Source organism: Corythoichthys intestinalis, chromosome 9, assembly GCF_030265065.1.
Source record: "Corythoichthys intestinalis isolate RoL2023-P3 chromosome 9, ASM3026506v1, whole genome shotgun sequence".
Classification (NCBI taxonomy): Eukaryota; Metazoa; Chordata; class Actinopteri; order Syngnathiformes; family Syngnathidae; genus Corythoichthys; species Corythoichthys intestinalis.
Window position 1 is genome coordinate 27,434,995 of NC_080403.1, and position 18,809 is coordinate 27,453,803.

At 38.9% G+C, this 18,809-nt stretch overlaps 2 protein-coding genes across 3 annotated transcripts; one reads left to right on the plus strand and one right to left on the minus strand.

Moving 5' to 3' along the window:
* Positions 1 to 2,301: 2,301 nt before the first annotated feature.
* On the plus strand, positions 2,302 to 3,723 carry g0s2 (G0/G1 switch 2). Its single transcript, XM_057845005.1, has 2 exons — positions 2,302 to 2,464; positions 2,983 to 3,723. The coding sequence occupies exons 1-2, from the start codon at positions 2,414 to 2,416 to the stop codon at positions 3,382 to 3,384; spliced, it is 453 nt and encodes a 150-aa protein (XP_057700988.1). The 5' UTR covers positions 2,302 to 2,413; the 3' UTR covers positions 3,385 to 3,723.
* Positions 3,724 to 9,476: 5,753 nt separating this feature from the next.
* On the minus strand, positions 9,477 to 18,719 carry ldlrad2 (low density lipoprotein receptor class A domain containing 2). 2 transcript variants are annotated; one of them, XM_057845003.1, is made up of 5 exons: positions 18,211 to 18,719; positions 15,001 to 15,486; positions 13,794 to 13,943; positions 10,689 to 10,826; positions 9,477 to 9,995 (listed from the first exon to the last, which is right to left on the minus strand). In XM_057845003.1, the coding sequence occupies exons 1-5, from the start codon at positions 18,320 to 18,322 to the stop codon at positions 9,697 to 9,699; spliced, it is 1,185 nt and encodes a 394-aa protein (XP_057700986.1). In that variant the 5' UTR covers positions 18,323 to 18,719; the 3' UTR covers positions 9,477 to 9,696. The 2 variants fall into 2 exon arrangements, with proteins under 2 accessions (XP_057700986.1, XP_057700985.1); XM_057845002.1 differs by having other exon boundaries at positions 10,689 to 10,829.
* Between the last annotated feature and the right edge of the window lie 90 nt (positions 18,720 to 18,809).

The window sequence follows — 18,809 nt, forward strand, 5'->3', positions numbered from 1 at the left end:
ATCTTTGAACTGAAAATCTATACACTGCGCCTGCTGCACTCTGATTTTAGAGCAAAATTAGGGAGAAGTTAGGGGAAAATAAGCCAATCGGCGCTGAGCTCGCGGAAAGTTAGGAAAGAAATAAGCAAATCACCGCAGAGCTCGCGGAAAGTTAGCAAAGTGAGGCCGAAAAGTAAACCAATCAGCGCGGACCTCTTGCGCACGCGCAAATCGCGACATGGGCTGGTGGGAATATTCGTCCCTGCCGTCGTGACGTCGCTTCATTCTTCACTGCAAGTTATCGGGACCGCTCCTTTTCTTCATTGCAAGTTAACAGGACGGCTGCTTTAGTGAATGGTAAGTTTAAAAATATCCTTCTCTGTTAACATGTAAATGTGTAGTGCTTGCTGTTTTACTCATTAATGAACTCGTTCAGTCTCGTAGCTCGCGAGTAGAGTTCGTGCTTCGTGCTTCGTGTTCTGCCGCTCTTGTCTCTTCTAACTCTCTAGTGTCCCTGCAGTTATATCAAATAAGGACGGTTTAAACACGCTAGTGACTAATGTGTAGCGGATGATGTTGGATCAGTCTCGTAGCTCGTGAGTAGAGTTCGTGTCTTGTGTTCCGCCAGCAGCTCCTGTCTCTTCTAACTCTCTAGTTTCCCCCCGGAACACGACATTCCCCACCCACATAAGTTCCATCGGTGAATATTTCTTATGAGGTAGTGGTCACTACAGTCTCATAATATCTATAATGTACATCTCCGTTTGGTTCAGAGTGCCAAACGGTTTAGCTAACATAAGCAATCATGACTTTATTCGAGCCCTTGCTTTACGGAGAGTCTGTCCCGCTAAAAACAGTGCATTGATCACAGTGCCGTCATTTTATTAATTATCATCAATGCTATCCCGCTGAATACAGTACATTGATCACAGTACTGTCATTTTATTATCATCAATGCTATATTGTGTGCATCCCATAATTCTATGAGATCATATATTCCACCCAAAATAAAGAAGAAATGTACCCGATATTATAAAAGCAAGTGCCATTTTTATTAATAACTTGATGTTATTACTTAATGAATTCATATTCTAAATGCATGTGCAAAAAGTTTTAGGCAGGACACCTGCCTTAAACTTTTGCACAGTATTGTATGTCATTTAAAGAGGAAAATTTAGACTGCATTTTGTACTGCTACTTCACTAGGCTGAGTACATATTACACCATTTATAAACTACACATATTGACAAATGAAAATAGGTTAAGGAATGAAGTTGTCCGGATAGTGTAATTGTGTGCAATATTCAATGCCTTCACTGTCAACTGCTGCTACGTCACTTCAATTATTTGCACTGCCTGAACATAGGACTACCTCCTACATATTTTATATATTTTTTTAGATTTTATACTTTATTCTTGCAAGCCACTTTAGAGGTTTTTTTTCCTGCCCTGCACTGTAAAGGGAGATTTCATTGTACAACCGTATAACGACAATAAAGGGCTATTCTATTCTAATGAAGGAAAAGCAAATCAAATGGGAAAAATACTTCATTTATCTAAGAGGTAAATTGCTATCCAGCAATCAATTGAAACAAGCGAGGAATCTGAACGTGTGGCACAATCTGAATGTTCTAAAGTGAAAGAACGTGCTCTCCACGTGACGGATACATTGCGGAAGGATGACGTGTAAGAACGGCGCGCGCACCCGGCGTTGTACGCCGAGGGTCGCGGATTCGAGGCAGCCCCGCGGCGCGCGCGTTTCGACCGATCCGTGAAACGCGACGCGCCGAAAAATCCCCCGGGCGTCCCCCGTTTGTCGCCGCGTGGAAATGCGGGCCGCCGCGCGGCTTTTCCGCCGCTCCGGCGCGTGCGGGGAAGCTCAAAGATTGGGCCCCATCCTCTGGGAAGCAGGATGTGATATATTAGAGATAAAGCGAGATATGCATAATGATTTTTTTTAACATGCATAATGATTTTTTTAACATAATAAACAAACTAATCTATAGAAAAATCCAACTATTTGGCCTTTGCTGACTTTGATTGACTTGGCTTAATAGGAGCAATACAAATGAGCTGACAATGTAAACAGTAAAATCTTTTCACTCGCCATTTCTAAACAACAAAGTAAAAGATACTACTTGAATCTATGTTCACATAAACAGAGAATTTGGCCACATAATAGCAGACAAATGTAGAAAGTGCCACCCATCTTAAATAGAAGAATAGAATGGTATTCTAGCAGACGTGACATTTAATGGGCCAAGTGCATTTTGTCACAGGAGTTCTGGACACCAGCCCAGGCAGCGCACATGGGCAAGGCTACCCTGGGCGCCTCATGAATATTGAACAAGTGGCCCAGTATGGGTGGAGACAGTGTGGATATAAATGACTTTAGTATCGAGTCATAGAAAGTTCTTCATACAGACTACAAGATATGATTAAAAAGATAAGCCTCTCTGCAACAACAGCAACAAAAACAACAACAGTAAGTTTTTTATTTTTATTTTTTATTTTTTATTTTTTAATTTGATTAGTGAAGTAGGGCTTAACGGTCTTTGTTGAAATTGATAATAATGTCGCTGGAGATGAAATGCACAGCTCTTAAATTTTACATAAACCTGGATTAATCTTTTTGCTGTTTGCTAATATCTATAATTAATTTCACTTTGTCATTTGTGTTTTTCTTTTATATCAAACAACATGAAAGATATCATGTATACATCATAAAATCCATGATAATCTTTAATGGGTGATGGCATTAAATACCAACTGGTCAAAGTGCCACTTCATTTACTTTCATAATGTAGTCTGATTTACCAGCCATAAAAGACAAACTTACCTCATTGGACATCCTGACCAGTAAAAGTGCAAGTGAAATTAATCATTGAACATGTGAATTATGGCGAAATCGGTACTGCACCTACATTTATGACTTTGAACTACTGGTTCATTTTTGTAAATATTCAAATCATTGTTGATCTTTTCCTTTTGATTATTTCGTAGATGCAAAAACAGCTTTTGGCAAACTCTTGCATAGCAGATGATGAACCACTGGAAATGGAAGGCATGCAAGAGTTTTTACGATTCTCCAAGGAGATGCTTAGCCAGAAACCCAGTCGGCATCTGCTCAAGGTCTACTTGATAGGCTCTGTTTTTGCAATACTAGGCACGGTCATCGGACTGGTTGAGAAGGTGTCTCACCCATTCTCTTCAGGAGAACCAATGGACGCAGAGTTGTTCACAATGTCTGAGGAGATGAGAACTATTGCATCCATGACGCAAAGCGATGCGCAGGTGCAGGCCACAGAACAGGAGAAAGATCAGAACAAGATCCAGAGCATGACATTCGCCAAAGTCCAAGGTCAAAGAAATTTGTCTCGGCGCCTTCATGCTTCGAGAAGCTGACATTTTATTTGATCAGGGACTGCTATTAAAACACTTGCACAGCATGAACAACTGCTTGGACGTATGGAAAAAAAGGACTGAAGGAGCTTCATGTTCCCTTTTCTTTAATTTTTAGCTAATTTGGCGGTGAGTGTTCATTTATGTAGTTTTGAAACCAGTTAATGGTAGTTAACTGTAGTGCAATTGTTATCTATGCGGCCATTTAGCGCCCTCTAGTAGTAATACTAAAAATGTCTGTTTGACCTATGTCCCCAAAAAAGGCTGAACTCTACAAATCTACAAATACATTCAATGTTTTTGTATACACATGAATAAATTATTTTTATATTTGAAAATGTACTGGTTTCTACACTTCATAAATAACTTAGAATATATAATAAATTGGAAAATATTAACCTGGAAGTTTTGAAATCAGTTTAAAATGTATTGGTTGTATGATAAATTTAAGAAAAACACACAATAAGCACAATACAATATTTCAACAACAGCACAATATTTCAGCAGTTCCCATTAGACCACCATGCAAAACTACCTTTTTTTCACTAGATTACCACTCTTCAAGTTGCTACCTCAAGTGCCAGAAAATACTTTTCGATTGAAAAGCTACAGCATGTGCCATACTTTTGGCAATAAATGTTGCAGAGATTTAATGCAGTTCTCATGTAGGCTGTGCAGTCAATTTATGATGATTAATAGGAGGACATTAATGAAGCCACAAAGGAACTGGAGTACAGTACTTAAACATACAGTCCCTGACAAAAGTCTTGTCGCTTATCAATTTTGTAGAAACAATTGCTAATAACCTGACGTTTAATTATTCATATGGTTTCAGAAATGGCTCATATGAAAGCTAAGACCCTCCCAAATTATGTTGAATGTACAAAAATAATATTTGTTTCACTGAAAAAAGATTTATCATTTAATGAAGACATAAAGGTCAAATTTTGGCAAGACAAAAAAGTACTTCAAATACAAAATATGTTACAAACCATAAGCGAATTAAGTAGTGGTGCTGTGAGATCCAAATTTAATATTTTGTATGACTTCCATGGGCTTGAAGGACTGCATCCATGCGGTTCGGCAAGGATTCATACAATTTATTGATGAAGTCATCGGGAACATCAAAGAAAGCAGTCTTGCATGCCTTCCAGAGTTCATCAACATTCTTGGGTTTCGTCTTCCATGCTTCCTCTTTCATCCTGTCCATGTCTGGTGACTGGGCTGGCCAGTCCTGGAGGATCTTGATCTTCTTTGCCTTGAGGAACTTTGAGGTAGAGATTGAAGTATACAATGGAGCTCCACCCTGCTGCAGAATTTGTCCCTTTTCATGGTTAGGAATGTAAGAGGCTGCTAGGATTTGCTGATATTTCAGACTATTTATGTTGCCTTCCACCCTGCAGATCTCTCGCACAACCCCATACTGGATGTAACCCCAGACCATGATTTTGCCACCACCAAACTTCACTGTTTTGGGGCAAAAGGTGGATTTTTCAGATGAATCTTCCATTGAATTACACCACAGTCGCCACAAATATTGCAGGAGACCTACTGGAGCCTGCATTGGATCAGAGATTCACTCAGAAAACAGTGAAGTTTGGTGGTGGCAAAATCATGGTCTGGGGTTACATCCAGTATGGGGGTGTGCAAGAGATCCAGGCCAGCCCAGTCACCAGACATGAACAGGATGAAAGAGGAAGCATGGAGGACGAAACCCGAGAATGTTGATGAACTCTGGGAGGCATGCAAGATTGCTTTCTTTTATGTTCCCTGATGACTTCATCAATAAATTGTATGAATCCTTGCCGAACCGCATGGATGCAGTCCTTCAAGCCCATGGAAGTCGTACAAAATATTAAATTTGGATCTCACAGCACCACTACTTAATTCGCTTATGTTATGTAACATTTTTGTATTTGAAGTACATTTTTTGTTCAATTTTCACACTACTTTCTGTAGGCGACAAAACTTTTGCATTGACAAAATTTGACCTTTATGTCTTCATTAAATGATAAATCTTTTTTCAGTGAAACTAATATATTTTTGTACACTCAACATCATTTGGGAGGGTCTTAGCTTTGATATGAGCCATTTTTGAAAACAATTGAATAATTAAAAGTCAGGTTATTAGCAATTGTTTCTACAAAATGGATAAGCGACAAGACTCTTGTCAGGGACTGTAGTTATAACAGAAAACTAAAACTGTGGCTAATGAATTTGATTCTAATTCTGAGTAGGCTACCTTAATTTTCGGACCATATCAAACAGGGAGTCCTGACCAAAGATTTGAATCCAGAACCTAAGAACTGTAAGGCAGATGTGCGAAAAACTACTACTTAGTCCTGCTCTGGAGATTTTACAAGTACAGTAAACTGCATTTATATTGCCACTACAGTAGACTGACTCTTCTGTCAACTCACTTGTTCAACCCCGCTGAGTCTTTTAAAGGCTGACCTCATGTTTTACAGACTCAAAGGTAGTCACCAACACAGCTAGATCCCAAGTGGAGCTGACCACACTTTGTGGAGATAGTCTGTAGACAAAAGGATGCGCCTGGCACATGACCATAAGTGGTATGTCATTGCGACACTGAGCCAATATGATAGACAATTAGTACCACGAATAGTTTGAGCAATATTCGTTCTGTACGAGCCATGAAACTGATAACACTGACTGACTGAGGAATATCAGCTGTGCTACCAGCTGACCTAAAGTCAAGGGAGTTGTGGGAGTAACGTGTGTGTGTAATGTGCTTAAAAATAGGTTAATACCGACATAACAAGCCATTCATACACCCATCAATAGAACAGTGACTTTTAAGCACATAACATTCACTTCCAGTAAGCTGTTAACAAAAACATAACAAAAACATTTAGCTGGAGTGTTGACGTTATCTTGGTGATGCACAGGCTCAACTTCATGTGTGTGAATTGTGTAGATGGATATTGTATTATGCGTAGTATGGGACCACGGATGCATGCTTCTTGTGCGTGTGTGTCTCTGTACACTTGGGCTGGTTAAAGAAAACTACATTCATGTAATGCTGCCCGGTAACATAGAGCTCTTTTCTGAAACACATTAGAAACACATTTCTGTTGTCCTATGGCCTTGTGTATTACATGTGACACAACTCAAAATCCTCAAAAGACTGCTGTAGGTTCTGTGTAATGTAGTCACAAAACACACAAAGTAGCTGCTGGAGCAAATGTTATACAGCTACTCCATCTGGAGTCCACAAAAAAGATAGTTTGCCAGCCAGGCACATGAATCCTGGCTGCCCCTCCACACCTATCACACTATCTGAGCAACACACAGAAGAAGACAATTTAAAGAAGACATATTGAGCATTTCTTTCACATTCTAAAGCAGTTGCCTTGTATCTTTAAAATATGTCATGACATGCTTTTGTCAAATTAGCGCAGGGATCAGGAATGACATCACAGTTTATACACCATATTGTCTTGCCTAAATCAACTTGTTTCTGGGGCCCATACTCTTATGTATTAAATCAGCTCTGCCCCACATACGGCTGGTGTGGTGGTGTAAATATGAACACTGCAACACACACATACACAAACAGTACTTTAAGTGAACATTCATACTAAATCAATTGAAATTACAATTACTTTTGAAGATATTTGCATTTCATTACCATAATGCAAAAATACTCTGGGCAAAAAGTATAGCATGTACAGCATTACTAAATAAAACCTACATTTAACAAGGCAGAATAGTAGTACCATTGTTAGCTAATGCTAGTTTGTGCTAACACTGCAGCTCTAGTTAGGCTTTGGCTTTGACATAATGGCGTTTCGGATGTGGCTTGCAAGTGGCTCGTTTGCCAAGTTATTGACTTGCTCACAAACACGTTTTCATTTTCAGAAATAGAGCAGATACAGATTCATTGGTTGTTTACTTGGACAGCCACTCATTCCACAGACCCAAATATACTTGAGGTGTAGTGTATGAGTGGTCATACCCAGAGGTGGGTAGAGAAGCCAAAAGTTTTACTCAAGTAAGAGTTAGTATTGCCTCAAAATAATATCACTCAAGTTAAAGTACAAGTTGTCATCCAAAAAATGTACTCAAGTAAGAGTAAAAAAGTATTTGGTGAAAAGAATACATCAAGTAATATGTAGCTTTGTGAGTAACTGTTTATGATGTTTGATCTATATAAACTGTTATTTTACTTTGAAGAAGAACAAGACTAAAACCTATTACATAACCACATCAAGCCAAGTGGGGGAACCAGTGATAAAAAAAAAAAAAACACAGAAATGATCCATCATTTTTCCAAAGAGCATGAGTGCCCTCTAGTAGAGAAAACATATTGCCTGTTATGAAACTAAAAGGGTCATCTCTACAGTTTTCCTTCGTCAATCGGTGCCATATGAAAACAGGGAGAGTTAAAAGCCATGCTTTGAAGTCATGTTGACGGCAATGCTCTATGTCAAATGCTTAATTAAATTAATTTATTTTAAAAAAAAAAAGAATAAATAATAATAATAAAAATACATATTTTTTAATGGTGCTTTAGAGACGCCACGTAAAAAGTTACACAAGTAAATGTAACAGAGTAAATGTAATGTGTTACTACCACTGATGCACAGATCCCGATGCCAGTATCGGCGGGGGGTGTCGATGCAACACTAGTTACTACCAACCTCTGGCCATATGCATAATGGAAGACAGTTTTAAATGTAAATGCCTCATCCTGAATCCTGTGCAGCCTCAAGCAGGACACTCATTTGTCCTCCTTTTTGGAGTTGGAACTGAATGCAACACAGTCTGTAAATTGGTGAGTGTTATGACTAGCCAGTATTAGGCAATGTTAAGCAATGAAATTGTTGTTGTTTGTGTTAATACACTACTTGCGGTTAGCAGCTTACCATATTAGAAAGCAGTAGTTGTTGGTGCTGGACTCTTTGGATCTTTTAAAAATATTGTAAATACCGTCAAATATTTTGTGCCCAATTAAAAAAAAAAAACCTCTTGTGCGTGCACCATCAGTGTCATGTTGTTTTAATTTTTTTTAAATATGTGCTTGTTACATGGTGTTTTTCCTGTTTTGTTCGTATAAATGTTCTATTAAGAACAGGGATTTTTAAAATTTGCACAATTTTCCTGCATTGTGGCACTACAGTTTGCATGAGGGATGCGTTGGCAACATAAACATACTGTCAAAAAATAAACTCTGCCTTCTCCAATTGCATTAAAAAAAGAAATTAATAAATTTATGTTAAACATTAGCCTGAATCATGATATGGTATATCGTAAACAAAATGATGAACAACACATCTTAAAAACATTGTATTATGACACAATCGTTATCATGTACTGTACCCACCCTAAAATATGTGTATACAAAGTTAAAACAAAAATAATTTTTTAAAAGTACATTTTCTGTTTTAGGACCTTTTAATGTTTGCTTCAAGAAAAAGTTCACACACCTTACACCTTAAACAACCTTTAAACAATCTTTTAAACACCTTAAACAACAACCACACCACTAGATGATGTTTTTAAACAACAATTGTGGTGAATACAAAATAATATGCAATGTACCTTTCTATGTGAAGTTTGGTTTCTATTTCACTAGGCTTTGGATATGCAAGTGGTCTCTGTATGTTCTTTTTCTGACTGGAAATCAGTTAAGAGTATACATCAACTCTTACAGTCAGCTAAAACAGACACCAGTTTAACCATGACCCTGTTCAAGATGCTTGGGACAAAATTGTTAAATGGAAGGAAATAAACCACATCAATACCAAGGGTAAATGAGAATATTATAATGTTGTGCTCTGTGTCCAAACTTCCTGCTGTGGAATAACAGTGGGCTATTTAGACTGGAAGTTTAGGAGAACAGCTGTGCTGAGCAGGGAGGCCTTTTTATTTTCATGTATCTATGTCAGACATTGGGCCAAAGCTGGGTACGTTTGTGATTCACATGAAAATTGAAGAAAACATGAAACCATAAATGTATCATAAATTAAAACCTGTTTTGAAAGCCACATAATGATCTGCACTAGATCATTTGAAAGCGCAAACTCCAACCATACGTAAAAAGAATGCTTGCGACAAGTGAAACATGCAAAGACGATTCTGAAGTTTAATACAATCCAACATAATTCTATTAAACACTTCAATGTAGAGCACATGAACAGTATTTCCTGTACTCAAATGCTTTCAGCTATTTTTTAACCATTTCAAAAAGATTGTTGTGCTCAGTACTGTCTGTGTCCATGTTCAGTAATCACTGATTGCTCCTCACTGTATAAGTGTTTAACCAAATGTGATGAAGCTGTCCTTTGTTTTCTAAAATGCCGCAGCTGAAAGAGCTTCATCTGCGTTAGTAACTATCACAGCTGCCGGGGTTCCATTCTGAGGTGATTGTGGAGTGACTTTTGACAGGCAGTGGTCCTTGCTCTCAGTGCAGCTGCGAGCGCAGAGTTGGCAGGAGGCGCAGGCAGAGTTGCAGCACGGCAAAAAACGAAAAATACTTATCCGCCATACGAACCATCCGGGTGACCAGCAGCACCAACAGAGCACTGCACATCCTGCCATCACACCGAGGATGATGTAGAGCACCAACAACGACACAGAGGCTGGAGAGTCTAGAATAGAATTCACAAATCCCAGACAGATATGTATAAAATCTCGATGCCCAAATGGTTATCGTTTCACCAAAGACAAAACTTGGTAGACTATATCGTTAGATAGCAACAGGTATTACATCACACCAATTAAGCTTTCAGTTGTGCCTCTAGGCTGGGCTTTGTTTCATGCATTCATTACATGCTAATCTATCGCTTCCATTCTTGGTTTAGTTGACAGTAAAAGGGGATGAATGTTTTGTCGTTGGGGACCAGGCCAGGACGTCCTACAATACCGCCTCATTCTGTAATAAGACAGATCACCTGAAAAACTGCTCGTTGCTGGGAGAATCATTACCCATTTCATCGTTTACGAGTCTGAACAGCTCACTGGCTGCCGCCATTGGTTTTATGTCTAGTCATCAAACCTTATATCAGCTAAATGTTAATTGGTTCACAAACCTTGCTGGCTGGTTTGTGTGAGATCACTATACTCACTGATGTAAGGACTCGAAGCAACTACATTCATTTAATAGGATTAATTAAAAACCTGATATACTTGTGGATGAACTAGATGTGGGCATACCAAACTTGCTCAAACTACCCCCTTCTTAAAACTGAGATTGGCAACAATCACTCATGAGTTGACAGTGTTCTGTTTTTTTTTCTCATATAAAGTTTCTTTACTACTGCATATATACCTACTCCATTTACCTGACACCGGGTCATAACTAGGAGTAGTCTTTGCAATTCCGCAGTTGAAGTGTGTCGGAATTGGCACCGTGGGGGGATTCACAGAAGATGGTGGCGGTGTTGCTATTGGTGTTGGTGGTTCTGGAGGTAGAAGCTGACCTGCTGATGAAGTACAAACTTTGGTGAACATAATGTTTTGAAGGTAAAAAGCAAATCGTGTACCAATGGTTATTGTGAAGGATACATCCCAGACTTCATCCACAATAAGTAAATATTACAATAAACCGACAACGCCCAATAATGTACTTTAAATCATGAAAAACACTTTCCAAACACACTAAATAAGTCGTTCTTAACCTGGGTTCTATCGAACCCCAATGGTTCGGTGAGTAAGTCTAAGAGGAGTTCGGTGAAGGTAAAGAAATGCAGAGCCCTATTTTTGTACGCTGATTAAATTGAAGCCAAGTGGCTTTTTAGACCAGATTTTGGACTGGTTTGATCCCAATTTACAGGCTTAATCAATTTATATTAACTGCTAGTCCTCGATCTGCTGGGAGGAGGAACTGGTTTGCCCAGTGGAAGGTTGTCTCGCACTTGGTATAAGGCAGTACTTCTCAAATAGTGGGGCGCGCCCCCCTGGGGGGGCGCAGAGCGATGCCAGGGGGGGCGCATGTGTCCTCGGGGAACATGCTTTTTTTTTTTTTTGCCGTACTGGAATAAAGTGTACTTGCACATCCACTCAGTGGGTGGCAGTGGCGCTCTCATTTTCAGAGTGCGTGCAGTATTTTTGAACTAAGGAAGAGCACTCAGCACACAGAAAACAGATATGAAGAGCAGTGCGCTGCCGCCGTTTTCGAAAGCCGTTTTCCGACCAGACTAACTCACGCAGCTACCCACTGTCTTGTCCGGTTCTCACGTCGCCGCCCGAGAAGTGCCATTTTCGGCTTGGGATCATCATGACGACCGCCCTCACCTACGGTTCTACCTCGGCCGCCGAGAATGCGCTTTTTTCGTGCCGTTTGCCTTTTAGCTTTGACTTTTAATACAGTGGGTGATGAGGAAAGACCACTGTTTACTGTGTCTAAAAATAATTATAGCGGACAGCCAGAAGCCAAATCAATTAAGACGCCACTTAAAGACATTCGACCCCAATCTCATTGATAAGCCGCTTGATTGTTTTTCAGCGAAAACGTGCCGAATATTGCCAACAATCGTCCTGCTTTGTCAGTGTTATATCAGTAAACCAGTGAGCATTGATAGCATGCTCATTGCAAAATAACTCCACACCATTGCAAAGGAGGTAATACTGAGTGTGAGCAGCAAAAATAAAAAACTCTTTTTTTCTTTTATTCAGTTTTGTTTTTTTCGGTCAAATTTTTTGGCATATTGTCCTCATGAGTGAATGTTTCTAATCAATTCGAATTTGTCATTATTTACTGATTTTATTACATTTTATTTTTCTGTATCAAATGGTCAAAAATGTACCTTGAGTGTATTTTTACAGTTTGGATGTTGACTTTTTTTTTTTTTTTAATTCAGGCAAATTGATGCTCGTCAAGTCTTCTCTGTTACAAACAAAACAATGTTAATAAAGTTATACTTTATTATAAGTTGATCTATGTTACTTTTTTTCTTTATTAGAAAAAAAGGACACAGTGTTAGGCAGATGCGTATTTATGATAGTAATTTTATAGACAAATGATACTATTTACAGTGGCAGCAGAGAGTTTGAGGGGGCGCGAAACATTTACGTCTTGCTTGGGGGGGCGTAACAGAAAATAATTGAGAAGCACTAGTATAAGGGAATACAACAGACCAATGGGAAGCATGGTCTCAAATTCTGGCCTGTTTATAAACCATGCTATCAGAAGGAGAAGAATTTTGAACGGGAACTTGCTAAATTATTAGCTTGCTAGCTAAGATACATCGGTTTTGAATTTGAAAAAAATTGCTTTATTATCTAATTACGAAGGGTTCGGTGAATCCAAATGTGAAACTTGTGGGGTTCGGTACCCTTAACAAGGTTAAAAACCATTGCAATAAATGTTTGAGCAGATTAAGAATGTACTTGGGTATAGCAAGGAAAACAATATACTCCATTAATTATTTGTAATGCTCGAAAACATTTGTGAAGTGCATCTTAAAAGTCCTAAAACTAATGTCACAAAATACTTACTTACCAAACTACAAGTTTTGAGTTGTCCCTTTCGATGTTATCGCCCTTTGAGTGTATACGTGTACTGTGAAGTGAACTTTTACCCTTATTCTTTTACATGTATAGCCTCTGTGTCAGGTTGCCAAGCATTTAGCAGAATGAGATGATGAGACCAATGAGACCAGGGTTGCTAGGGAAAGTCAATTCATCCCTGGTGATGAGTCATGGCTCTTTTGAGTAAAATCTGAGGCCACAGTGTTCATTGAAGAGTCAGAGATTGTGAAGGCCAAAGAAAGCAGACAGAGTAAGTCATGTTTAGCTTCAATGGAAGAGACATTGTCCAGCAAGTCCTCACTGCATTGTCCTATCTCAATGCGCGAGACTTGCATTTCCATTCATTTCAAAGGGGAAAGATAATTTGCCAAAACATACGTGTGTGGCAACAGAATGAACTGAAATCATATGAAATGCGTGGCACCACTTTTTCATGTAACAAGACGGAGGAACCACTTGCATATTGCGAACACAGGATTTTATTGACGTTGGCAGGCAGTGATAACAATCAGGAATTGGAGAAATGGTGTTGTCGGGAAGAGCAGGATGGGTAGAGTAAGTCAAGCGGTCATGGACAGTCGACATGCAGGAGTGCGCTGAGTTGCTGACGAACTGACACTGCTATGAGGCCTAGCCTTAAATGCACAGCTGTTAACTGTAATGTCTTTGTTGTCAGTTGTTCTTTGTGACGCATTAAGGAGCACACTGTCTTTGTGACGCATAAGTGTGATGGAATATGCTGACAATTAGTGGCGAAGGGCCAGGCATATGACAAGTGTATACTGCGTCTTTTTGTGACACTAGTCGTGGATATTTTTTGATAAACCTTTTACAGAAAGTTTGTTGCTCACATTAAAGGCAAAAAAAAATGTATATACGGATCAAGTAAACTGTTACCAACACACAACCTCACTGACCTTTGCACCCAGTCGTTAGATTTTCCTCCAGGTCACTTCCATCCCCGCAGTTGTCAATGCCTTTATCGTCACACACTAAACTGAGTGGGATACACTTTCCATTCCTGCAAGTGAAGTACGGCTCACTACTGCACAAAGTTTGATTGAATCCTGAGGAGGAAGAGTATGGTGTAAGTATAAAAGGCTATGTGCAAAAATTCTCTTAAAAAAGTTCTCGTGCAAAAAGTCTTTAAATTTGTTGTGCATTCAAAAATGAAGGGGTTATACTAAATACCAATATTATTCATATATCTTTATCCAGTATCATTTACCAACATAAAATGCGTACATTGTTGCTGTTAAATAACATTTTCTTCCATGCCAAATTGGAAAACAACAAAGAAACATGTTACATATGAACACCAATTTTGAAAAGTATTGTGTGCTTTTCTTCTAATACACAAAACTCAACTCAATTTAGTGCCAGACTACCCAGCTGCTGCCAGTAACAGTCCAAAATAACTATGGTAGGGTTTCATCGCAGAAAGGCATCTAATGATGAAACTGCACTTGACAAATCATGCGAAGGACTCATCACTGTGACCAGGTTGTTCACTAAGCACACATGCAAGTATCTACAGCACTTTTTTGTGGATTGACCTCCAGTTGCCCACCCTATCTTCTCCTGACCTTCCTTGCTCAAAGCCCTTTCTGTTCAGCATTTTTACATTGTTGTCCTCAATGGAGTATGGGTTCCCTTTGAGAAGCAAATTATCTACAGACTCCACACAATCCTTAATTGTTCCATGTAGTTGGATGGAGGTTACTTGGTGTGAACGTCTAAGATTTTGACTTGAAAAAACCTTTAGGTTTAAAGTTAAATGTCCGTAACAACCAAGAGGCAGAAAAAAATGTCTTGATTATGGTTTTGCAGATAAACTAGCAGTATAGAAGTCTTGAATTTCTTCTTCTGGTTTATTCAAGGGTTAAAACATCCCTTAATAGCTAAATCTAATTTTAGATGATCTGCGGAAGATGCAAGATGTTTAAATAATGCAACTGCTCCCAGTTTTTTTTCACAATAAGACACAGTTTTGAAAAAACAAAACATGTAAGGTTAAAATCCAGTCTGTTGGCAATAAAGACAACAAATTCAGTTGTAGTGTAAAGTTTCACACAAACCTTTACCTTTGCTTTATGATTATTAAACAAGAGTATGTGTGTTTACCAAGTCTGAACGATGTGAAGTCCCCCACAAAATCCACTCTGGGTTGAGTCCCGCGGGTGACAAGTCGCAGGGTTAGGTAGTTTCCTGTCGAAAGCACCGGCCTTGGTGGGCTCTTCCCACAAAGAGGAGGCCCAAGAGGAGGAGAGTTCCTGTCCGATCCATCATAAAATTGTACAAACGAGCCTGCATGACAAGGATCCCCTGAGTTTTCCTCAGCGGTGGGCTCCATTTTGTGGTTGAGGGGAGCAGAGCCACGTGGAGATTCAGGTAACGGAGGGGCTGAACTCAGAGGGGCTACTCGCAACAAACTGTAGACGAGGAAGAAGCGGAAGTGGAACTGGACCTTGTCCTTTGGGGAACTGGCCTGCATTGTGAGGTGGCAGTCGGTCCCCATCGTTACAAAGTAGTACTTTTTAGATTCCTGATGGGAGTTGATGATCATGCCATCACCCCGGATAGTCTGACCACAGAAGTCCACAACATTTACTAAAAGGACAAAAACACCACATATACAATCAATGAGTTAAAATTATGATAAGAGCTGCAAACAGTGTTATGTAGATAATATGACAAAAACTTGTATAGGGTTTAAATTTGGCGCAAATTGGGTGAATTGCCCAGATTTTCGTTTGGGTATAACTGCAAATTGCTAAAACCCCAGAAAAACTGAACATTCAAAGCAAGCCAAATGATATAGTTTGTTTATTTATTTATTTATTTATTTATTTATTTATTTATTTATTTAAGTAACGGACTAGAAATCAACCACATATAGACAATGAGAGTCTAAAGCAGTTTGCAAAAACAGGATGATTGTCCTATATGTACTAAGCTATGAGGAACTTGTACAATGATTCAAAATCTGTGAGACAGCCTTTTGTAAGAGTCTGGCCACCTTTGGTGCTCGAGATGAATCAAGGCCCATATTTGACCAAGAATTTGATGTGGGAGAAAAAGTGTATAGAGAAGTTTCTGAGGTATTTCCGCTTTACTTCCTTTTGTCTGCAAGCAACTTCCGTTTTAGAATTTCTCCATTCAAAACAACAGTGGAGCTGGAGTAACATTACTCATCAAAATTCCTTAATAAAGACAATTTGGAAATACTGCATACATCTGCCATCTTCGCGACAGGGGAGGACAACATGTTCATGAAGGCAGATGTGGAACCAAGCTTGTGCCACCACAAAGATTGATGTTTTTGTAGCTATGTTGCCGCTGGTGTCATGTACATGTTTATATGTATAAAACTTGTAGTATTTCCTTGTAACAACAAAATCCGTGTCAGCCCTTCTGCATTCAGCAAATGTAATATAATTTGTAATTTCACCACATTTTGGTAACTCAAATTGCCGGCGTATCAGTCTTCACATCACGTCAACACAGGCGGAAAGGTTTGTTATAAGTTTGTCCACAAATGATCAACGAACAAGAACAATCATACAATCTCATCTACGTCATGCTGAATCAGTTTTTGGAGATTCTGTTAGTTCCTCTACTTTAATTTTGCAGTTTAAACTTTGTCAACACACTGCTTAATTCAACCGTAATTCATGTTGTTTTTTCTAAACCGGAAGTTTGGAGCAGACATTGTCCAAGATGGCACTGCACGTTTCGCTTAGGAAACCTGTCTATAAACAAGCTATTAAATAATGTTATACTTTCGAATAGAATACTTTTAAACATAGGATTACTTTCTACAATAATGTGAAAGTTTTATATTTTTGTATTCCTTAGTTGTCCTTAATTAAATTGTTTGAAAACTTGACAAAATAGCAGCAGAGGAACCTGTCTAAACCATCAATCTGCTTTGTAAATCAGCTGTGGTGTTATTCCAAGGGTCAGAACAGGATAGATGGGTGGGCAGATCCGGCTTTGTCAGCGCCATCTCAGCCGCCCATCACCCTCTACCTCTGGGCTCCTGGCCAAATAGTGACAAAATTTACAATCACCCGTGGAGTTTATTAGCTCTGTTTCCATGGGAGACCGTTAGCTCCTCCTCCACTGACCTCCTGGAATGTCTCAAAGCCCACGAGCCCCTGTTGGTGGGAAACATTCATCCCCTATACCCAGCAGTAGGTCAAGAAAATTACTATTTTAGCTTTTTTTTTTTTTTTTTTTTTTTTTAAAAACAATATCGCTATACATACATGAAAGCAAGTTTAAAATGTGAGGGTTAGGCGACTGTGGGACGGCATTATGCTAAGAAGGCAGCAGTGTCGGCATGCTGGGCATCCGTGTGTGAGGTGAGCATGACTGATTCAATAAGAATTGTTTTTGTCACAGACAGGCAGACACATAGACAAAGAACATGGTAATGTGACAAAATGTGGATAGACATTGCAAATCCATCATATAATGCAGCACACATTTTTATATTGACATAAGAAGGTATATAACTGTAGATTACTTAAGAACCTCTACTACTTTATGCAAGTCCAACATATGAAATAAAAATGAACTGTTTTCATACGGTATTCACATACAGAATCCCCCCCCCCCCCAAAAAAAACAACGATGAATTTAACGGCTTATTAAGCAGTTTAATGGATATTCATTTTCCAGTCTTCCTTAATGAGTATTCTGAGTAAGCATTAATAAACATAATAAATCTTAAGTTTTATCTTAAAGTGCTTCTGATGAATAGAAAAATATTAATATAATGTATTGTTAATTACAGGATGACTCACTACACCCCCCACCCCTTTTTGTTAGACTATTAGCTAAAAATGGAAGAAATGGCTAAAATAAGTTTGCTAAATGGAAATATTTTTAGTTTATAAACAAAACTGTCTTGTCTGTTTACATTTCATGCATTTACAACCGCAGTCATGTTTTGAGACTTTACCGCTGAATTGAATGAGAAAGCATCTTAAAACATTTGACCAAGGGTGTACATTAATGGCAAAGAAGGCAAACACTTCATTTTATTTAATTACTATCAAATGATAAATTCACATAATTTCCTTATAACTCAATTCAGATTCATTAACATAAGTCAAACTTTTTCATGTTTAGTCACTCAACACCTTAATAGTACTAATCAGAGTTGAAGAAAATATTTTTGTCTTCAGCAGGTCAAAATAAACATATAGCAACACAAATTAAAACTGTTATTAGCAGTTACAACTTCCGGTGAAACAATAAACAGACTGTTACCCATTAAGAGTGCGCACACGTGTGCCTCGTACTTTCCAGGCGTGGATGTCTAACCTGTGTCGATGGCTGACCCGTGAAGGCTCAAGAAGCAGAGTGGGAGTAACAGCGTGAGCAGTCGCCCAGAGGGCACGTCGGCATGAATCTCCATCATCCAGGCTGACCGCATGAATTAGGACAAACTTACAGAAGAAATATCAGTATCATTTTTTTCTCTCACATGTAAAAAGATCCCAATGTGAACTTCACTTGGCAAGTTTTTATCAAGTATGAAGAGGTCGGATGCTCTCCTCTCCATCATGCAAACCCCAAGCTATTTATCCCAGAGCTCGACCCCCACCTACGGTCCCTGCCATCTCCACGACAACAGACAACCAATCAGCTGTCAAGGCAGCAGAGTGAAAAAAAATACACAGACCAACTAAAAAAAACAAACAACAAAGCTGCTTGTGATAAGTTGGAGGAAAATAAGGTATTGAGCGAGCTTCCATGAACAAACAACCATTTTGGGGTTTTCATTTGAATTATACTAGTACATGCTTGTACACAATTTTCAAAACTCATGATGAACAACGTTTAGTGGGGTAGATAAAAAAAACAGCTGACTAGAGAGATTCAGAAAGGTGGTATGCATTCGAAATGAGAGGAATGAAGAC